Raw genomic sequence first — 18950 nt, forward strand, 5'->3', positions numbered from 1 at the left:
TCTTTAGGAGTAGCCTAGAAATTAATGAATGAGCTAGCTTTTCCTTTTTTACTCGCTTGATGGAAAATTAAAATGAGTGTCTAGTTTATAGGAGATATTAAATGTTGCTTTCATATATCTGGTAAAGATTGATTTGAACACATAAAACAAATTTCCCTCATTATTTGCCCTTCTCAGTTTTTATATAAGAAGTATAGGGACAAAACTTATGTCAAATAAAATGCTCAAAGAGCCTGCCGCGTGGTAGCACATGCCTTTAGTCCCAGCACATGGGAGGCAGAGGTAGGATGATCAGTGTGAGTTTGAGGCCACCCTGAGACTACATCATGAATTCCAGGTCAGCCTGGACTAAAGTGAAACCCTGTCTCGGGGGGGAAAAAAATGCTCAAACAGAATAAATTTAGTTAACTGCTTGATTGTCTACATAGTATTTGAGATAACTGAAAAGATATCTTAACAAATTTACCAGGGCCTTGAGGAAATTACACAAGGAGGAAATCCTTGTATAATTAAAAATGTTGGGCTGGAGAGATGGCTTAGCGGTTAAGCGCTTGCCTGTGAAGCCTAAGGACCCTGGTTCGAGGCTCGGTTCCCCAGGTCCCATGTTAGCCAGATGCACAAGGGGGTGCATGCGTCTGGAGTTCGTTTGCAGAGGCTGGAAGCCCTGGCGCTCCCATTCTCTCTCTCCCCCTCTATCTGTCTTTCTCTCTGTGTCTGTCGCTCTCAAATAAATAAATAAATAATGACCAAAAAAAAAAATGTTGCCATAAAGAGCAGCAGAATTTTGTCCTGTGTGATGAAGATCACTTTTCTTTGCAATCTTTTTCACTATGTTAGGCTGGTATTAAAGCGTATCTGCTGAAAGGCTAAAGCACAAAAGTACAATTGACAACTACATTTGCACTAATACAGTGAAGCCATTGGGCACCAGCATGGTGCTAGGTAGTGAAGAACTCGTCACTGTAACTCTGATGTCCTCCTAGCGCTGACAGTAAGGTGAAGCTATGGGATGTGCGGAGAGCGTCGGGGTGCTTGATGACTCTTGACCAGCATAACGGGGAAAAGTCGCAAGCCGCTGAATCAGGTAAGGGAGACCACACGAATACAGAAATGTAATCAGGATTTCTTTTGTGTTGAGATTTTTTACCTAATTCTAAATTATCAAAGTATAGTCAAATGGAAAACTTCACGGTTTTTTAATAAAAGGCATTCACCATGAATCACTTTCTAAATTGAGCTAACGTCTGGCTTGCTTTCTCCAGCACACAAATCAATGCAGCAGTTTCTTTTGCCTACAGATTTGAAACATGAAAACTTTCCCTGGCTTAACTTGCTTTGGAAACATTTTCTGCTCCAAAAAAGGTCGCCTGTACAAATTAGTCACAGCAATAGTGAGTGAAATTGTACTTTTGGAATATAAATAGAAAGTTATGTTAAGTGCAAGTCAGCTGCAGCCCCATGACAGGGCTCTCCCATTGATTTATTATGTTTGATTTTTAGTTTTCTGAGGTAGGGTCTCATTGTAGCCCAGTCTAACCTGGAGTTCACTATAGTCTCAGGGTGACCTCAAACTCATGGCGACCCTCCTACCTCTGCCTTCCCGAATGCTGGGATTAAAGATGTGTGCCGCCACACTTGGCCAGCATTTTTAAAAACAGTTTGTTTATTTGAAAACGACAGGCAGAGAGAAAGAGAAAATTGGGTACACCAGGGCCTCCTGCCCTTGCGAATGAACTCCAGACACATGTGCCGCATTGTACATCTGGCTTTATGTGGGTACTGGGGAATCAAACACAGACCATCAGGTTTTGCAAGCAAATGCTTTTAAATGTTAAACCAGCCCTCCTTTTTTTTTTTATTTATTTATGAACAGAGAGAGATAAAAGGAGTGCGCCAGGGCCTCCTATCACTGCATACTCCAAATACATGTACCACTCTGTATATCTGGTTTCATGAGGGTACTAGGGACTTGAACCTGGGCCTTTAGGCTTTGTAAGCAGTAAACCAGTAAACCAGTGAGCCATCTCTTCAGCCCTCAATTGCATTTTTATAAGAACTTAATTTCTGTGTGGAAACACTCACCCAGAACTAATTCTGGATTAGTGATATGTTAGGATGAATTAAGATTAATTAATGATTGTTTAATGTTTTGAAAATTACAAGTTTTTTTGTTTGAAAAGGGGGGGCTGGAGAGATGGCTTGGTGGTTAAGGCTGTTGCCTGCAAAGCCTAAGGACTCAGGTTTGATTCCCCAGGACCCACATAAGCCAGATGCACAGGCTGGCACAAGAATCTGGAGTTTGTTTGCAGTGGCTGACACACCCATTCTCTCTGTGTGCCTCTCTCTTTCTCTAATAAATAAAACATTTTTTAATTACAAAGTTATTAGGAATTATGCTTCCTCGAATTTCCTCACTTTAAAGTGATAAGAGCTGTAATCAGTACTGGGGCTGAGGAGATGACTCCGTAGATAAAGCACTTGCCATGCAAGCGTGGGGTCGAGGGCTTGGGTCCCAGCGCCCGCTTCTAGCGGGGCGCGGCAGGTAGGGCGTGTCTGTAAGCCTGGTGCATCGACAGGGCGGCAGAGACAGGAGACTCCCCGATCGCGAGCTGGGGAAAGACACTCGCCTCAGGCAGAGCAGCAGAGGAGCATACCCCATCATGGGCTAGGGAAAGACACCCACCTCAGGCAGAGGAGCATACCCCATCATGGGCTAGGGAAAGACACCCGCCTCAGGCAGAGGGGCAGAGGAGCACACCTCAAGTTGTCCCCAGCCCTTGGGGAAGCAAGTCTAGCAGCAGTTTTCCTTTGTTAAACTTTCTTGATGAAACAGCCCTAGTAGTGGGAGAGGCCACAGCACTAAGGATTGAACCGAGGCCCCTCTGTGTCCCAGCCCTTGTTTCCTGAGGTAGGGTCTACTACCCAACCCACACTGGCCAAGAACTGATGGCCCTCCTGCCTCAACGTCCCATTTGCTGGGATTGCCAATGTGCCCCACCACACATGGTGGATGGGTTTCTAAGTTAGAAATGGAATGTGTAAATGGGATGAAACGTGTTTGAAGTGTTAGAATCAAGCTATGCATTTCACTGCATTTCAGAGCAAAGCTTAATTGATGAAAAAAATTCAGCACTTTGGGCCTTTGGCTTTTCTTTTTTTCTTTTTACAGTTTTGATTTAATATAGCATATCGTATACAAATAGTCTAATGGTTAGTTAATTTTAAGTATCAACTTATATTTTTAAATAACATAAGTCTTTAATGTGCTTGAGTAATTATATCACTAAGTACTAAACATGCGCTTAACACAGGAAGAAGTGAAGTGAACCTATTTTTCCTTGCAGCGAATACGGCTCACAACGGGAAAGTGAACGGTCTGTGTTTCACGAAGGACGGACTTCACCTGCTCACTGTTGGAACAGACAACCGAATGAGGCTCTGGAATAGCTCCAGTGGAGAGAACACACTAGTGAGAGATGTGGAAGTGCCCTTTTAGTTAAAGAAATTGATTTGTGATGTGCATTATGTTTTTCTATAAATTTAAGTTCATTTCTTGCTTTTGAGTCATAGTTGCTACTAGTAATGTTCACATCAGCACAAGCCAGCCCCCCTAGACCCAAGTCGTCAGCCCCCGTTACCATGGCGCTGTAAGATGAGAGTGCACCATGCTGCTCAGGACCCCTGATGTAAACAGCTAAGGCTGTTCTCTGTACACATGTACATCTTTCTATCCAGTCTCTACGAAGAGAGAAAAGACAAGGCAATATTAAAACTTTAATGCTAGCTCAGTAAGAGAAAGTTTTAAAGACACGTATGTTCCTAATTCATCTGGAGTTTGCTTGCAGTGGCTGCAGGCCCTGGCGCGCCCATTCCCTCTTACTCTTCCTCTCTCTCTCTCTCAAGTAAATAAATAAAGAGAAAGAGAATTTGCACACTAGGGCCTCAACCACAGCAATCAGTCTACAGACACCTGGCGGGCATGTGCAACCTTGCACTTGTCTTGTCTTTATGCATCTGGTTTATGTGGGATCTGGAGAGTTGAACATGGGTCCTTAGGCTTTGCAGGCAAGCGCCTTAACTGCTAAGCCATCTCTCCAGCCTTAGCTATTGGTTTTAATTATCAGTAGAAATCAAACTTTTGGTTGCCTTAGCCCCAGGTTTCTCAGACTTTTGGTAAACATTGATATTTGCCTAAAGATTTATGAGAATGAAAAAAAAAAATTTATTCTAAAATTGGGATGCAGCCTCTCAGTCTGCACGGCTAAGTATATGATAACTCCTCACTTGCCCAAAAAGTCAGTATCATTCTATTTGGTTTCATCATAATAAACCATTTGCCCTTCTTGAAGGAGTAACTAAATTATAATGCCACCAATAGGTTTTCCTTCCTTGTGTCAGCATGGAGGGTCTTCTGTTGCTGAAAAGTTTTGCCAAACCAGGGGCTTGGGATGTTCCCAAGTACAGAGTCTGCCAGTCACACATGAGGCCCGTGTGTGTGTGTGTGTGTGTGTGTGTGCACCTAATAGTCTGAAATGACTTTTAAAGGTTTCTTTCATTTTGTATCTTTTCCTCTGTCAGGGATGGAATGTGGACATTCACACTTTTCTTTTTTTTCACTGTATGTTTTTACAGAAAATATGCATTCATGTGAGTGACCCTTAGTTCTGTTAGGCTATGAAGCATTTCTTTAAGATCCCTTTCTATAGAATATTATGATTAAGGTGTTTCTCCAAGTCATTGTTTTTCTGACTCAGGTTTAATTTAATCCCACAGGTGAACTATGGAAAAGTTTGCAATGACAGCAAAAAAGGACTGAAATTCACCGTCTCCTGTGGCTGCAGCACAGAATTTGTTTTTGTGCCACATGGTTACAACATTGCTGTTTACGCAGTGTTCTCGGGAGAGCAGATAACCGTGCTTAAGGGACATTATAGAAATGTCGACTGCTGTGTGTTTCAGTCTGATTTCCAGGTGAGAATTTACTTAAGGAAATCTAGAATGGTTAGGCAGGTTACTTTAGTAAGCTGTGATTTCACTCTGGGGTGTTGTGGTTTTTACCATCTTTATTGAGAATGTTAATACAGGAGCATGCTGTAATTTGATCATGTTCCTCTGCTCCCCCATCCCACTGAGCCCTCCTGTGTTCTGCTGTCGCTCTCCGTCCTCCTCCCTCCTCAGCTCCTCCCTCCTCAGCTCCTGTCAGGATGTTGACTGGATTGTTAGGTCTGGAGTAGCACCCTCAGTCTACCTGTGAGCTAGTTTTTCATAGAGCGTAGTGCAGCCTAGGTTTCACATGGCATAGAATCTCTATTTGAGTCATATAATAACGTGCAGTTGATTAGAATAAAATGTTTTTCTTTTGCATATGAGCTCAATTTATCCACAGAAAAATCTCTGATGAAAGATTTTCTTGCAAATGATCTTTTAGAAAAAAAAATAAATATAGGGTGGCTAGTCTCAAAATGTAGAGTATCTTGGTTTATGTATGTGTAGCTATGGCTGAAATTTTCTTTTTTAAAAAAACTTATTCATTTTATTTATTTATTTGCAAGAGAGTGGTAAAGAGGCATAGACAGAGAGACAGAATGGACACGCCAGGGCATCCAGCAGTCGTAAATGAACTCCAGATGTATGCACCACCTTGTGCATCTGGCTTACGTGGGTCCTGGGGAATCGAACCTGGGTCCTTTGGCTTCGCAGGCAAATGCCTTAACCATTAAGCCATCTCTCCAGCCCTGAAATTTTATTTCATTATTTTCTGCCAGTAGCTAATGATGCCTATTTGGAGTGGCTAGGGATGAATATGATGAATTGAAAGCATGTCTTTGAATTGGAACACCGTGTATAATTTCGTAAGTGCCTGTATTAGTTGCTTTCTCATTCGTGTAACAAGAGGCAGCTTAAGGTAGGAAGGGCTTATCTTGGTGACAGCTGGAGGAGATGCAGTTCTGTAAATGTGTCTCACACAACAAGGTAGCTGGTATTTTCTCTGATTTGTGAATAAAGAAATCTCATAAAAGTTAAATGCTGGTCCAGAAAGATGGCTTAGTGACTAAGGCACTTGCCTATGAAGGCTAAGGACCCAGGTTTGATTTCCCAGTACCCACACAAGCCAGATGCACAAGTTGATGCTTGCATCTTGAGTTCATTTGCAGTGGCTGGATGCCCTGGCACGCCCATCCTCTCTCCCTCTATCTGCCTCATCTCTCTCAAATAAATATACATATAGGTATATATCTAGGTATATATACTTAAGTTAATACTCATTGATTCTGAGAGCTTGAGGGGCTTACTGCCTGAGAGAGCTTCTGCTCATTCATTCTCACACTGATTTTACCTAATTCGCCCTGTTCTGTGAGGCGTAGGCTTTTCCTTGGGCCATAGCTGTTAGTCAGCTACCGGGGAAGCATGTTTCCCACTGGCTGGTAGACCGCTGCAGCACCGGCTGCCACGTGTCCCGCAGCCTCAGCCCGAGGGTCCAAAACAAAACAAAACTACCCACTTCAAATTGTTTTTTAGATCTACAACAATATAATAAATACTTACATTCTAGAGCATGATAGAAAAAGGGCTGGGATTGTGGTTCAGTGATGAGAGTGCCCACTCACGTGCACAAAGCCCTGGGTTCCATTTCTAGCAGTGCAAGAAAAAGAAAAATTGCAGATAGTGGTGATACACATCTGTAATACTAGGATCAGGAGTTCAAGGTCCTTCTTAGCTACATAGTTCAAGGCTGGTCTGAACAATATGAGACCTTGTCTCAAAAAAGAGAAAAAAATAAGAAAGGGTAGGGTTAGGATATTATTTCTATAGAAATAACAAACTAAGGCTGGAGAGATGGCTCAGTGGTTAACGTGTTTACCTGCAAAGCTGATGACCCAGGTTCAGTTTCTTAGAATACATGTGAAACCAGATACACAAAGTGGCACATTGTGTCAGGAGTTCGTGTACAATGGCTGGAGGTCCTGGTGTGCCAATTCTCGCTGCTCACTCTCTTTCTCTCTCTCTCTCTCCCCCTCTCCCTCTCCCTCTTTCACTCTGTTCTGTCTCTCTCCTCTCTCTGCTTGGTAATAAATAAAAATATTTAGAAATAACAAATTACATTTGTGGGGGAAGGAAAGCCACTTAGTAATTCAGGGTTTTACAGCCACTTAACATTTTGCAAACTTTTTAGCCCTTTCTCCTTTGCACAGTAATTTTTTGTTGTTGGCCTATTGTTTTATATAATTTCTTTCCCTTTATATTTTGAGTCTTGGGTTCATATCCTTTTCTCTTAATATTTAGATATTCTAAAACAGTTGTGATATAGAACATCCCATCTTGTGAATGCAGTGTTAATTTGCTGGTAACCATTTCTCCCTGGCAGTTATGTATATTTTGTTATAAATTTTACATGGATGATACCCTAGAATCTTGTACCTGACAAATTCATGGAGAAATCTGGCCGTACACTGAGGTACTGATCTCCACAAGTGCTATGCCAGTTGACGCCCTCTGTGTGTGGCAGTATCTGTTTTGCTGCCCCACTGCGCAAGCGTGAAGAACAGCAGTGTGACATCATTCTTTCAGTGCTGTTGGGGGCACAGAGTCTTATTCAGCTACCAGCATGTCCCTGAAGCTCCGGACACAGGCTGTCAGCCCACGCGCCCTTTGACGGCGTACACTTCTCACAGAAGGGTGGGGGAAGAGCAGCCAGTTCGATGGCAGCAAGTAAAATCAAACTACTTGTGAACATTTGGCCAATTTTACCAGAAATACATGGTTTCTTCACAGCAGCCCTTGTATTTTTTTTTTTTTTTCCCCTTGAGGTCAGGTCCCACTCTAGCCCAGGCTGACCTGGAATTCACTCTGTAGTCTTGGAACTCAAGGTGATCCTCCTACCTCAGCCTCCGAGTGCTGAGATGAAAGGCGTGCGTCACACGGCTGGTTCAGGGCAGTCTTTATGGCGGATAGCTCAGCTTTGGGTAAAGACAAAGGTCTAGCCAGTATGTTTCTTTCTGTGACAAAAAGCCACTGGGATGCTGGGTGTTTCATAAAGTTTTCTCACCGTTAATAAGCTGTAATATGTCCTAGTACTATCTTTAAGCACCAGTTTCATGTTATATTGGCATTTCCCAAAAATATTCCAACTGGGCAGTGAAATAGATACTGTATGCCACAGAGTATCAATTGGTATCATCTTTCTGGAGACTAGAATCTCAATAGATAGCCAAAATCTTGGTATGCATTTCTAAGGTGTCACGCCAAAGTCAGCTGGTGCAGTGGTGACTGTCATAATCCCAGCACTAGGGAGATGGAAACAGGAGAATCAAAGGCCGTCCCAAAGGTCCTCAGCCTCAGGGCAAGTTCGAGGCCCACTGGGGCTACATAAGACTCTGCCGTAACAAACAAGAAGCAGCTATGCCAAAGTCATGCACAAAATTCAAATATACCATGTTTTAAAAAAAAAAGAGCTAATGAGCTTGCTGGGTCAGTAAAGTACTTGGCTCACAAGCATTAGGACCTGAATTCAATCCCCAGTACCTAAGTACCCCAGTGCCTGGACCAGCTAGTTCACGCCTCTGATCCCAGAACTGGAAAGGGCACAGGCAGGTGGACCTTTGGCAGTATTACCTAATTAGCTTAAGGCAGTAAAAGACACTCTCAAAAGGACGTGGATGGCATAGCTGAGGTAAACCAGGTTGTCTTCCATCCACACACACATGTGTATGCACACACGCTATTACAAAACAACAATGAGGAAGGGAGGGATGAAAGGGGAGAGAGGAAGTATACAAACATTGGTACCAACTTTGGGCTGGAGGGATGACTTAGCGGTTAAGGCGCTTGCCTGCAAAGCCAAAAGACACAGGTTCGATTCCCCAGGACCCACATTAGCCAGATGCACAAGGTGACGCATGTGTCTGGAGTTTGTTTGCAGTGGCTGGAGGCTCCAGTGCGCCCACTCTCTCCCTTCCCCCCCCCCCCCCGTCAAATAAAAAAATAAATTGGTGCCACCTTTAAAGTGACCCCCGGTCCCATGTTCCCTGTTTCTGTGCCGCAGGAGCTTTACAGCGGCAGCCGAGACTGCAATATTCTGGCCTGGGTGCCGTCCCTGCATGAACCAGTTCCTGACGATGAGGTGAGTGATTTGTTCAGCATTTGTGGTGACTTCTAAAGTGTAAGAACTAAAATTTTACTTATATAGGAGAGGCCTTTAAAGCAGTTCCTGATATTTTCTTGTTTTTTATTTATGTGAGAGAGAGAAGCCAATAGAGAATGGGTGTACCAGGGCTTCTAGCCACTGCAAACAAACTCCAGATGCATGTGCCACCTTCTGCATCTGGCTTACATGGATACTGGGGAGTTGAACCTGGGTCCTTTGGCTTTGCAGGCAAGTGCCTTAACCACTAAGCCATCTCTCCAGCCCCAGTTTTTGATATTTTCTGATTGTATAATTTGTTGCAGCACCTTTAGAAAATTTAGGAAAATATTAAAAGAACATAAAATTTCTCAACTTTAATTAGTAAGAACATTTTTTATTAATGTATATTCTTTAACATAAAAGTTAATTCATGGTCATACCATTTCATATCTGACTCCTCTCACTCACAATATAAGACAAGCCTCTTTCTTTAATGACGGAGTATTCTCCCCTTTATACCATAATTTAAACAGCTCCCTATTTCTGTTGATTATTTTTAACATCAAGGTAAATTTATTTTCAAAAGTTACTCATATTTCAATTTACAATTTAGAATAGATTCCTAGAAATGGACTTTCTCACTAGCTGGCACATATGGCATTAAGTCTCTGTTACACTGTCAGGTTTTGCCAGTTCACACTTTGGTCAGCAGTCTAACAGTGTGTATCTCAAAGGATAAAATGTGACAGTGTGAATAAAGATCCCTAAAAATACAGTGAGCAAACAAAGGTGAGTAGGACAGTCCCTGGCCTTACATAAGTGCCCTCTCTATTTCTGAATTGACGTAAACACTAGCATGATCATCCCGTAGAGGTGATTCTCATACTGAAAGTAGAAGAATTTTGATTCTTAAAGAAACCAAAGGGCATTGGATGGCAGAGACCAGTTTTGTGGTCTTTAATTTCTGTTATTTAGTAAGACCTGTCTAAGGTGTTATCTTTCCCAAGGACTATTCTGTTAAGCAGTGTTAATCATCCTCATATATATGAATTTCTAAGAGAAAGTTTATCTAAAATAATGTTTATATAATGGTTTAATTGGATGTATAGTAATGTAAAGCCACGTTACATTAATTTTTAAAAAGCATCTTAAATGGAGATGGAAGAAAATCATTGATAAAATTTATGGGCTGGGGAGATGGTTTAGTGGTTAAAGGTGGGTTAGGAAGATGGCCCATCAGTTAAAGGTGCCTGCTTGTAAAGTTTACTGCCCCAGGTACAATTCTCCAGTACCTACGTAAAGCCAGGTACACAAAGTGGTAAATGTATCTGGAGTTTGTTTTCACTGGCACACCCATACACACTCTCACTCTCTTTATCCTGCAAATAACATTAAAAACAAAAAAAAAGGCTGAATAGATGGCACAGCAATTAAGGTGTTAGCCTGCAAAGCCAAAGGATCCAGGTTCAATTCCCCAGGACCCATGTAATCCAGATTCACAAGGTGACACTTGTGTCTGCAGCTTGTTTGCAGTGGCTGGAGACCCTGGTGCACCCATTCTCTCTAACTCTCTCCCTCTCCCTCTTTCTGCCTCTTTCTCTCTCTCTCTCTCTCTCTCTCTCTCTCTTTCTCAAATAAATAAAAATGTTTTTAAAAAGGAAGTTTGACATTCTGAAAACACTTTTCATAAACTTAGTTCTTGTATGAAGATAGGACTGTATCAGAACCCACAAACAATAACTATGGTACAGGGTAGTTGACAGCAGAATACATTTTATATCTAAGTGTGCCCTGCTCCGGTTCATGCCAGTGTAAAGCCCGTGAGGTATTTTCCTCAGGTGCCAGTGCGGACAAGGGAGGAAACGCGCGGGAGTCAGTCTTCAGATGAGCGGCCGGGCCTGCGTGAGCGTCTCCAGGCGCCGGCTCATGTGTCGCGGGGTTGCCGTGTTTTGATCACTTGTAGCGTACAGCTGCTCTTGATGCCAAGTGCTCTTCTGTAGAAAGCTTAATATTGTTAAACACTTTGATTTAGACATTTATTTTGTCTTTTTCATTTAGTTATTCTGTCTTGCTCCTTGGGAATTACTGTGAACATTAAATCAAAGTTATACCGGGCGTGGTGGCGCACGCCTTTAATCCCAGCACTCAGGAGGCAGAGGTAGGAGGATCCCTTGAGTTCAAGGCCAGCCTGTGACTACAGAGTGAGTTCCAGGTCAACCCAGGCTAGAGTGAGACCCTACCTTGATTAAAAGCAAAATAAAGTTATAACATGGTGGATCCTGTTGGGACATAAAACAAACATTTACCACATGAAAGTCATGAAAAGTAAAGCTACTGCAGTTTATAGAGAAAAAACAATATTAGAAGAAAACTAAATTGTTTATTAGAATTTGTGGCTGCTGGCTTATTTTTCTTCTTAGATATTTATAGTGGCAGTTTGAACTCTGCATCTAAAAGAACTTTTTATATATGGGAAATTAAACGAAAGTAAGTTGAAATCGCAGGCGCAGTGGCACAGGCTTATAATCCTCGGGCTTCGGAGGCTGAGGAGAAAGGTTGCTGGAGGCCAGCCTGGACTCCACAGTGAGCCTTTGTAGCCAAAGCGACACACGTTGAGTCTTACGTGGAGTGTCAGAGCTGTAAAGCGTTGTCTTAAAGTCTGTGCTTCCCACTTTCCACTTCAAGATGAGAGTCATTAACACACAGTGGTGTGTATTTACTGCTCCGGAATTTTAGTGTAAAGGATTCCTGAGTGCAGGTAGAATATGGTCATGGTATAAATCCCAGCAGAAGTCCATCAGGATAAGAACCAATTTCTGGCAGAAATACTCACAGTTTAACTCATGTTCAAAACTGGTCTCCTCTGGTTTCTCGGGGAGCAAAGTGGGTGTCGCAGTTCTGGGTCCTCTCTAAATTCCAGCTTCATCAGGTTCCTGCTGGCAGCCAGGAGGACACGCACGCTGGAAAGCCAGAGTCTGCTGCCCGCTGGGAGGACGTGTGGAGGGCGGCCAGGCCGAGGAGGCAGCCGTGGCCCAGCGCTCGGGTAAAACCTCCTCAGAATGTTGAGCTGCTCTGTAGCTGCTCCTGTGTCTGTAGTGGAGTGAGCAAATTTACTTCAACCTCTCTGTGTGCCATACCGAAAATAAGTTATAATGGAACATCATTTTGTTTTTCTGTTGCCTCTTCGCGACATTGGACTTCTGTAGGAGAATTAGGAGATAGGACTTTTGTGTGGCTTTTCTCCCAGGTAGATGTCTAAGGCAGAATTAAAAGTCTGTAAAGACAAAAGTGTCTCCTAAGCTTCCCTGCCAAGTCCAATGCATCTGTAAAGAAACTTGTGAAATAATGTGACTTAGTAGCTAAATTGCTGGCTCAGAAGATGGTAGAGAGCCCCTGAGTAGGTTACAGGCAGGCTGCAGCACACCCAGGTGAAATAGGGTTCTTGATCATATTAAATCATATTAAAACTGGAGCATACTTAACCTACTAATTGCAGGCAGGTGGAAGTTCATCAAACATTTGGATGAAAAAATAAATGGATGAGTTTTATTACACACTCCTTACTGGTGCTAGAAATGAGCATAGTTAGCCAGGGTTCACTCCTGGGTTTGTATTTGGACAAACCCAATGGAATTTTCATTGATTATCACCTAAGTGCTGATAGCCACTGTTCAATGATATTACAGTACTTAGCAACCATAAAGAGTGCCCAAGTTACTATATCACTCTAGCTGATATGTGGGGAACTTTCTGGGAAAACTGGCCTTTTTTGGTCTGAATTATAAGATGCTAGGTCATGGTTATTGAAAAGGACGTGACTCTCAGGCATGCAGTGGGGGGCTACCCTCCACATAAAAGACCTGTATGTTGTAAAAGACAATGCATCCGAGATGACTCAAGGTCAGTCTTGGGATTTGCAGTGGTCACTGGAATTCAGATCAGAACAAACCAAAGCCTGTAAAAAAAAGTAAACCTGGCCCCTGACGCCCAGATACTTAAAAATGAAAGCCCTGGTTTAAAACATTCTGACTGAGCCGGGCGTGGTGGCGCACGCCTTTAATCCCAGCACTGGGGAGGCAGAGGTAGGAGGATCACCGTGAGTTCAAGGCCACCCTGAGACTACAGAGTTAATTCCAGGTCAGCCTGGACCAGAGTGAGACCCTACCTCGAAAAACCAAAAAAAAAAAAATTCTGACTGATAATTTTCTTCCATGTGCATGCTGTATTTTGATCATAATCCCCTCCTGTTACTGGCTCTTGTCTCCCACCTGCCTCCGTGGACCCCGCTTTCCAGCTAGTCCTTCTGTTTTGAAGTCTGTTTAGTGATTTCACAGAGAAAAATAAGTAGCCATTTAGGTTTCCCAAACAAATTGACTGGATAATTCACAGATAGCTGAAATTTCGATGCCTTTGTTACATGAGGCTCTAAAGTTATAAGAATACTGAGCCGGGCGTGGCGGCACACGGCTTTAAGGGAGGCAGAGGCAGGAGGATCACCGTGAGTTCAAGGCCACCCTGAGACTACAGAGTGAGTTCCAGGTCAGCCTGGGCCAAAATGAGACCCTACTTTGGTGGGGGGGGATGTATGTTACTTCAGAGAAATCGCCCAGGGAAACCTATGTACTAATGACAAACGTGTTGCCATCTGATGTCGTTTAAGCGACTTCGGTAGCTGTTTGAAAGTGAGCAGGCGGGGCTGGGACGTGGTCCCGTGGATAAAGCCCCGCTGAGCCAGGTGAGGGCCTGAGTTCTGGTCCCAGAATGCAGAGCTGAGCACTGCGGTGCGGTCAGCAGACGCCCCCCACACACACCCTGGAAGCTTGTGGTCCAGCTGCTGGCGAACGCAGAAGTGGACAGAGACAGGCCCGCCTCTGACCTCGCACACCCACCCCCACCCACGCATCCAAAACTACTTACTTAAGTCACAGACCTAACTACTTAATAACCCACATCAGTTTCGGGGTTGAAACAACGTTGCTCAGCCAGGCCTGTGGCTCGTGCCTGTGACGCTGGTACTCCAGAGTGAGCAAGCTCAGCAGAAGGGTCGTGGTGAGCTTCGGGCCAGGCTGGGCTGCAGAACAAGACCAGCTGAGGAACATGCCGCTCCTCAGCTGTGGGTATTTGTGTGCTGAGGAAAGTCCACGTACATGCTGCACTGTCCAGTCCATGTGGGTCTGCGTCCAGCCTTAACTCCACGCACGTCAGTGTGGTAGCGCCTCAGAGAGCCCGACAGAAGCAGAAGCACCGGGAGCAGCGTCACAGCATGCATGTGCACGCGTGTGTGTGTGTGTGTGTGTGAGTGAGAGGTCAAGTCTTTGAAGAAAATAAAGGTTATGTGGGGAAAATCTGATGTGTCTGTTTTAAATGAACTTACATTACCTTGTATTTGGAAGTATTTCTAATGCCATTTTTGTTTTGAAATTAGCAATAATGAAATTTCTTCAAAATAATTGTCCATCTAGCATGTTCCATGATTATTCTGATCTTAACTTATAAAATAGAGGGCTGGAAAGATGGCTTAATGGTTAAGGCACTTGCCTACATAGCCTAAGGACCCAGGTTTGATTCCCTAGCACCCACGTAAGCCAGTTGCACAACATGGCACATAAATCTGGAGTTTGTTTGCAGTGGCTAGAGGATCTGATGCATCCATCCTCTCTCTTTCTCTTTGTCTCTTTCTCTTAAATACGTACAGAATATTTTTTAAAATTGTAAGGGCTGGAGAGATGGCTTAGTGGCTAAGATACTTGCCTAAGGACCCAGGTTTGACCTCCCAATGCCCACATATGCCAGATGCACAAGGTACTGTATGTGTCTGGAGTTTGTTTGCAGTGGCTAAGTCCTGGTACACCGATCCACTCTCTCTCTCTCAAAAAAAAAAGGGGGGGGGCAGAGGGATGGCTTGGTGGTTAAGGCACTTGCCTGCAAAGCCAAAGGACCCAGTTTGATTCTCCAGGACCCATGTTAGCCAGATGCACAAGATGCATGTGTCTGGAGTTCTTTTGCAGTGGCTGGAGGCCCTGGTATGCCCATTCTCTCCCTCCCTCCCTCTCTCTCTCTCTCTCTCTCTCTCTCTCTCTCTCTCTCTCTCTCTCCATCAAATAAATAAATAAAAATTATATATACATATATATATAGTAGGTTCTTATGTTTTTCGTTCTTCAGCCTACAAGCAAGTCGCAGTTCAGTGCCGTGTTTGAAGATGCCTGGAGCAGCAGCGACGACGAGGGGTGAGCGCCCCGTTGGTTCCTTCACCTCGACCAGCGCAACCACGAAGCGCCCGTGTGGAGTTGGGATTTCATGTTGGATTGTTTGTGCAGAGTTTGTGGGGAAGGGAGTATTTGTTTTGGTGTTTTTTGTTTGTTTTTTTTTTTTCAGAAGTTGGATCCCTCTGTGAAGCCCTGGCTAGCTGCTCTAGAGCTCACTATGTATGCATCAGGGCAGCCTCATATCTGGCAGCCACCCTGCCGTCTCTGCCTCTCCAGGGCTGAGATGACAGATCAACACTGTGAAGCCCAGCACGTGTGGGTGGGGGTGCACGTATTGTTATTTGTGGGATTTTTTAAACTTTTATATTTTTAATGAAATAGCCCTACATTTGGACTATTTTGAATGAGAATAATATGTATATAAAATCCTACAGTAGCTGTCTGTGTAGTCTGTTTAGAGAACCCTGTGGCTGTGGTAGGAGGAGGCTTGGTGCGGTGCACAGACAGAAGTCAGTGTCCCCAGCTCTGGGGCAGAGGTGGGGGGCAGCCTTGGTGAAGTATGAGCACTAAAGTTAGTGTCCCCGCTGGGGCCGAGTGCGTGTCTCAGAAGAGCTAGCACCAGCGAACCACCAGCCTGCCCATTTCTACCTTCAAGGATGATTTTATCAACGGCAGTTGAAAAGATCACATCATCACTGTTCTTGCTGCATTGAGTTAACCGTCATCTAGCTGTATGCTACATGTGAAGACACCGTGCCTCTTACAATGCAAGCAGAACATCACGTGGGGAATTGCAGTGATTTGGATCAGATGTCCCCCTAAATTCCTATGTTTTGAATGCTTGTTCCCAGCCATGGGCCTTCTGTAGATGGAGCCTTGCTGGAGAAGGTGTGTTGTTGGGTTTGGGCTCAGGGATATCAGCCAGCCCCCCTTTCCCAGAGCTCGGTTCACTCATGCTGCTTCCCTGCTGTTGTGAGGGTGCTGCCCAGTCTCTGCTCATGCCACGCTTGCCACCGTCATGGGGCTTCCCCTTGAGACTGCCAGTCAGAATAAACCCTTTCCTGCCGTCACTTGCTTTTGGTCAGCTGTTTTACCGCAGCAACAGGGATAGTCAGGAACCCTTCATCTGCTTTTTCTTACTGTCAGAAGGCAGTGCGTGCTCCTTTTTGAACTTTGTTTGTAGAAAATCCACTGTTGCAGTTACCATCTCTTACCTCTGACCTTAAAACCAAACGACCTCATGACGCAGAGTAAACATTCACACTGCAAGAGATGAATTCAGGAGAGTAAGGAAAGCTTGAGCAATGCCAGATCTAAAGCAAACAGGGCCTCAGTCTCCCTCTTTCTCTGTCAAATAGATGAATAAAAATAAAATATTTAAAAGAAGAAGAAGAAAAATGGGCTTGAGGGATGGCTTAGCAGTTAAGGCATTTGCTGGCAAAGCCAAAGGACCCAGGTTGGATTCCCCAGGATGCACATAAGCCAGATGCTCCAGGGGCACATGCGTCTGGAGTGTGTTTGCGGTGGCCAGAGGCCCTGGTGTACCCCTTCTCTTTCTCCCTCTTTCTCTGACAAATAATAAAAATATTTAAAAACAAACGGCAAACATGAGATCACGTAGCTTCAAGTCCAGCATCTGTTACCAGTGACAAATTCTTTTGGTTTCCAGTTCTGCCTCTATCTGAGCTTCTTGTGCCCCAGGGAACAATCCACCCTATGCCAGCAGCTCTCCCTGGCAACCATCCCGTAGTCCTGGCTGGGGTCTTCACTGCAGCCCATGGTTCATCCCATCTCACACGGCCTGGTGGCTGTTTACAAAGACAGTCTGTGCTGCAAATCCAGCAGCCCTTTCTTTCCTGCATTTGTTACATTCCAGCACACTGGGTGGGCCACCAAATTTGTTAATGCAGAAGGGAATAAAGCTGACTTTGAAGAACAGGGCGCTCCCTCAGCCTGCTTCACGAGTGCCAGCGCTTTCTCTCCTGTCTCAGTGCAGAACAGCTGGCCCAGCCTCGGTGGTGGCACGTGTCAAGTAGATGCGGCTGAGGGGACACAGCCTCCAGCCTGGTTCGTTCTGTTTCTCTCTGTGCCACATCCATCTGCTCACACCTGTCCTTTTCTTCTAAACTCAACCCTGCTCAAGTTCTCAGGACCTAGAAAGACTGCGGCAAGCACCTCAGCCTAGCCCTGTTCACCCCGAGTTTGTTCTTCCCGCTCATGAGCCCAGCCTACACAGTGCCCGGTCATTTCTACAATCAGGCCTTTCAGCTCTGTCCAGAGCAATCCATCAAACTGCTTGCTTGCAGGTTTCAAGTCCTTCCACACTCCTCCTGCCAATCAGCTCCCAAAGGCCAAAAGCCACACAACCAGGTTTCTAGCAGCCGCCAGCAGCATTCCTCTGGTACCAGCTTTCTGTTGTTCGTTACCTCTCGTTGCCGGGACAAAACACCCGACCGGAGACAGGTGGTGAGAGGAGAGGGTTGATTTTGGCTGATACTGAGGAGAAGCTCCATGAAGGCAAAGGTCACGGCACGGGCAGGGGCAGGACATCACCTCTGCCACAGCAGCTGGACAACAGCAGCAGGAGAGTGAGCCAAGTTCTAGAAAGAGGAACTGGCTATAAGACCCCTAAGCGCCCCCCCCCCCCCCAGCATTACACCTTTCCCAGGCAAGGCTCCACCAACCTAATCGCCATCAGCTAAGGATAAAAGTAGGTATTCAGAACACATAAGTTATGCGGGACACCTAATTCAAACCACTGCACTCACCAAGGTGTAACCAAATCTGGCTTCATTCATCCAAGCAGAAAACAGCCCACAGAAATCTCTCATAATGAATTTTCTCTCTCTTTTTTTTTTTTTTTTTTTTTTTTTTTTTTTTTTGTCAACCGATGAATTGTAAGACTGATCTTTCCTATTTTTCTTTCTTTCCGATTCTGGAATTGAACCCTGTGCCTCACACATACGATCACTGAGCTCCAGGCGCAGCCGCCGTCAAGCTAACCTTCCACCTCTTCTTGATTGATTCTCCCCAGCGGGAGGAGACTGGTCAAAGGAGGTTTTTGTGAGCTTGGGTACTAAGTATACAGTCACTGGATTTTGTTTATTTATTTTTGTTTTTGGAGTGCGGTGTGTGCAAATGCATGCACCTTAGTACGCATGTGAGAACACAGTATCCTCTTACTGCCTTGAATGAGTGTCACAGAACCTGAAACTTGATAGTTTGGTTTGGTTTGATTTGGTTTTCATTAAACTCCAACCAGCCATCCCCAGGGGCCAGAGTTTTAGGCACACACAGCCATCCCCAGCTTTTCACGTGAGCGCTGGGAATGAACCTCATGCTTGGGCAGCGAGCTCTCTCTCCCCCACTGAGTAAACTCTCCAGCCTCCATTTGTTTTAAGTAAAATAGTCCTAATGTCAGGCTTTTCTAACACTGTTTTCCATGCGTTCAAGTTGATGTTCCAAAGGCCCAGCCATTCTGCTCTTTTTTTTCAGGTAGCCTCAGCATGTCCTCAATCGCACAGCAGTCCTAACCTCTGCTGCCGAGGGCTGGGATTAAAGGTGTGTGCCAGCACAGCCGGTCCTCTTCGGTTCTTTCCTTTCCTCCTTAGACACTG

The 18950-nt window shown here is 44.6% G+C and overlaps 1 protein-coding gene across 1 annotated transcript in view; it reads left to right on the forward strand.

The window, feature by feature from the left end:
• The window catches only part of Ercc8 (ERCC excision repair 8, CSA ubiquitin ligase complex subunit), a 41297-nt gene extending 25533 nt beyond the window's left edge, over nucleotides 1-15764 (forward strand). The window contains exons 8-13 of the mRNA XM_004664919.2: nucleotides 984-1084; nucleotides 3345-3469; nucleotides 4774-4971; nucleotides 9044-9121; nucleotides 15290-15354; nucleotides 15503-15764. Of these exons, the coding sequence (XP_004664976.2) occupies nucleotides 984-1084; nucleotides 3345-3469; nucleotides 4774-4971; nucleotides 9044-9121; nucleotides 15290-15354; nucleotides 15503-15521 (586 nt within the window). The 3' untranslated portion in view covers nucleotides 15522-15764. The remainder of the gene's footprint in view (nucleotides 1-983; nucleotides 1085-3344; nucleotides 3470-4773; nucleotides 4972-9043; nucleotides 9122-15289; nucleotides 15355-15502) is intronic.
• Nucleotides 15765-18950: the final 3186 nt, after the last annotated feature.

Source organism: Jaculus jaculus, chromosome 20, assembly GCF_020740685.1.
Source record: "Jaculus jaculus isolate mJacJac1 chromosome 20, mJacJac1.mat.Y.cur, whole genome shotgun sequence".
NCBI classification, from domain to species: Eukaryota; Metazoa; Chordata; class Mammalia; order Rodentia; family Dipodidae; genus Jaculus; species Jaculus jaculus.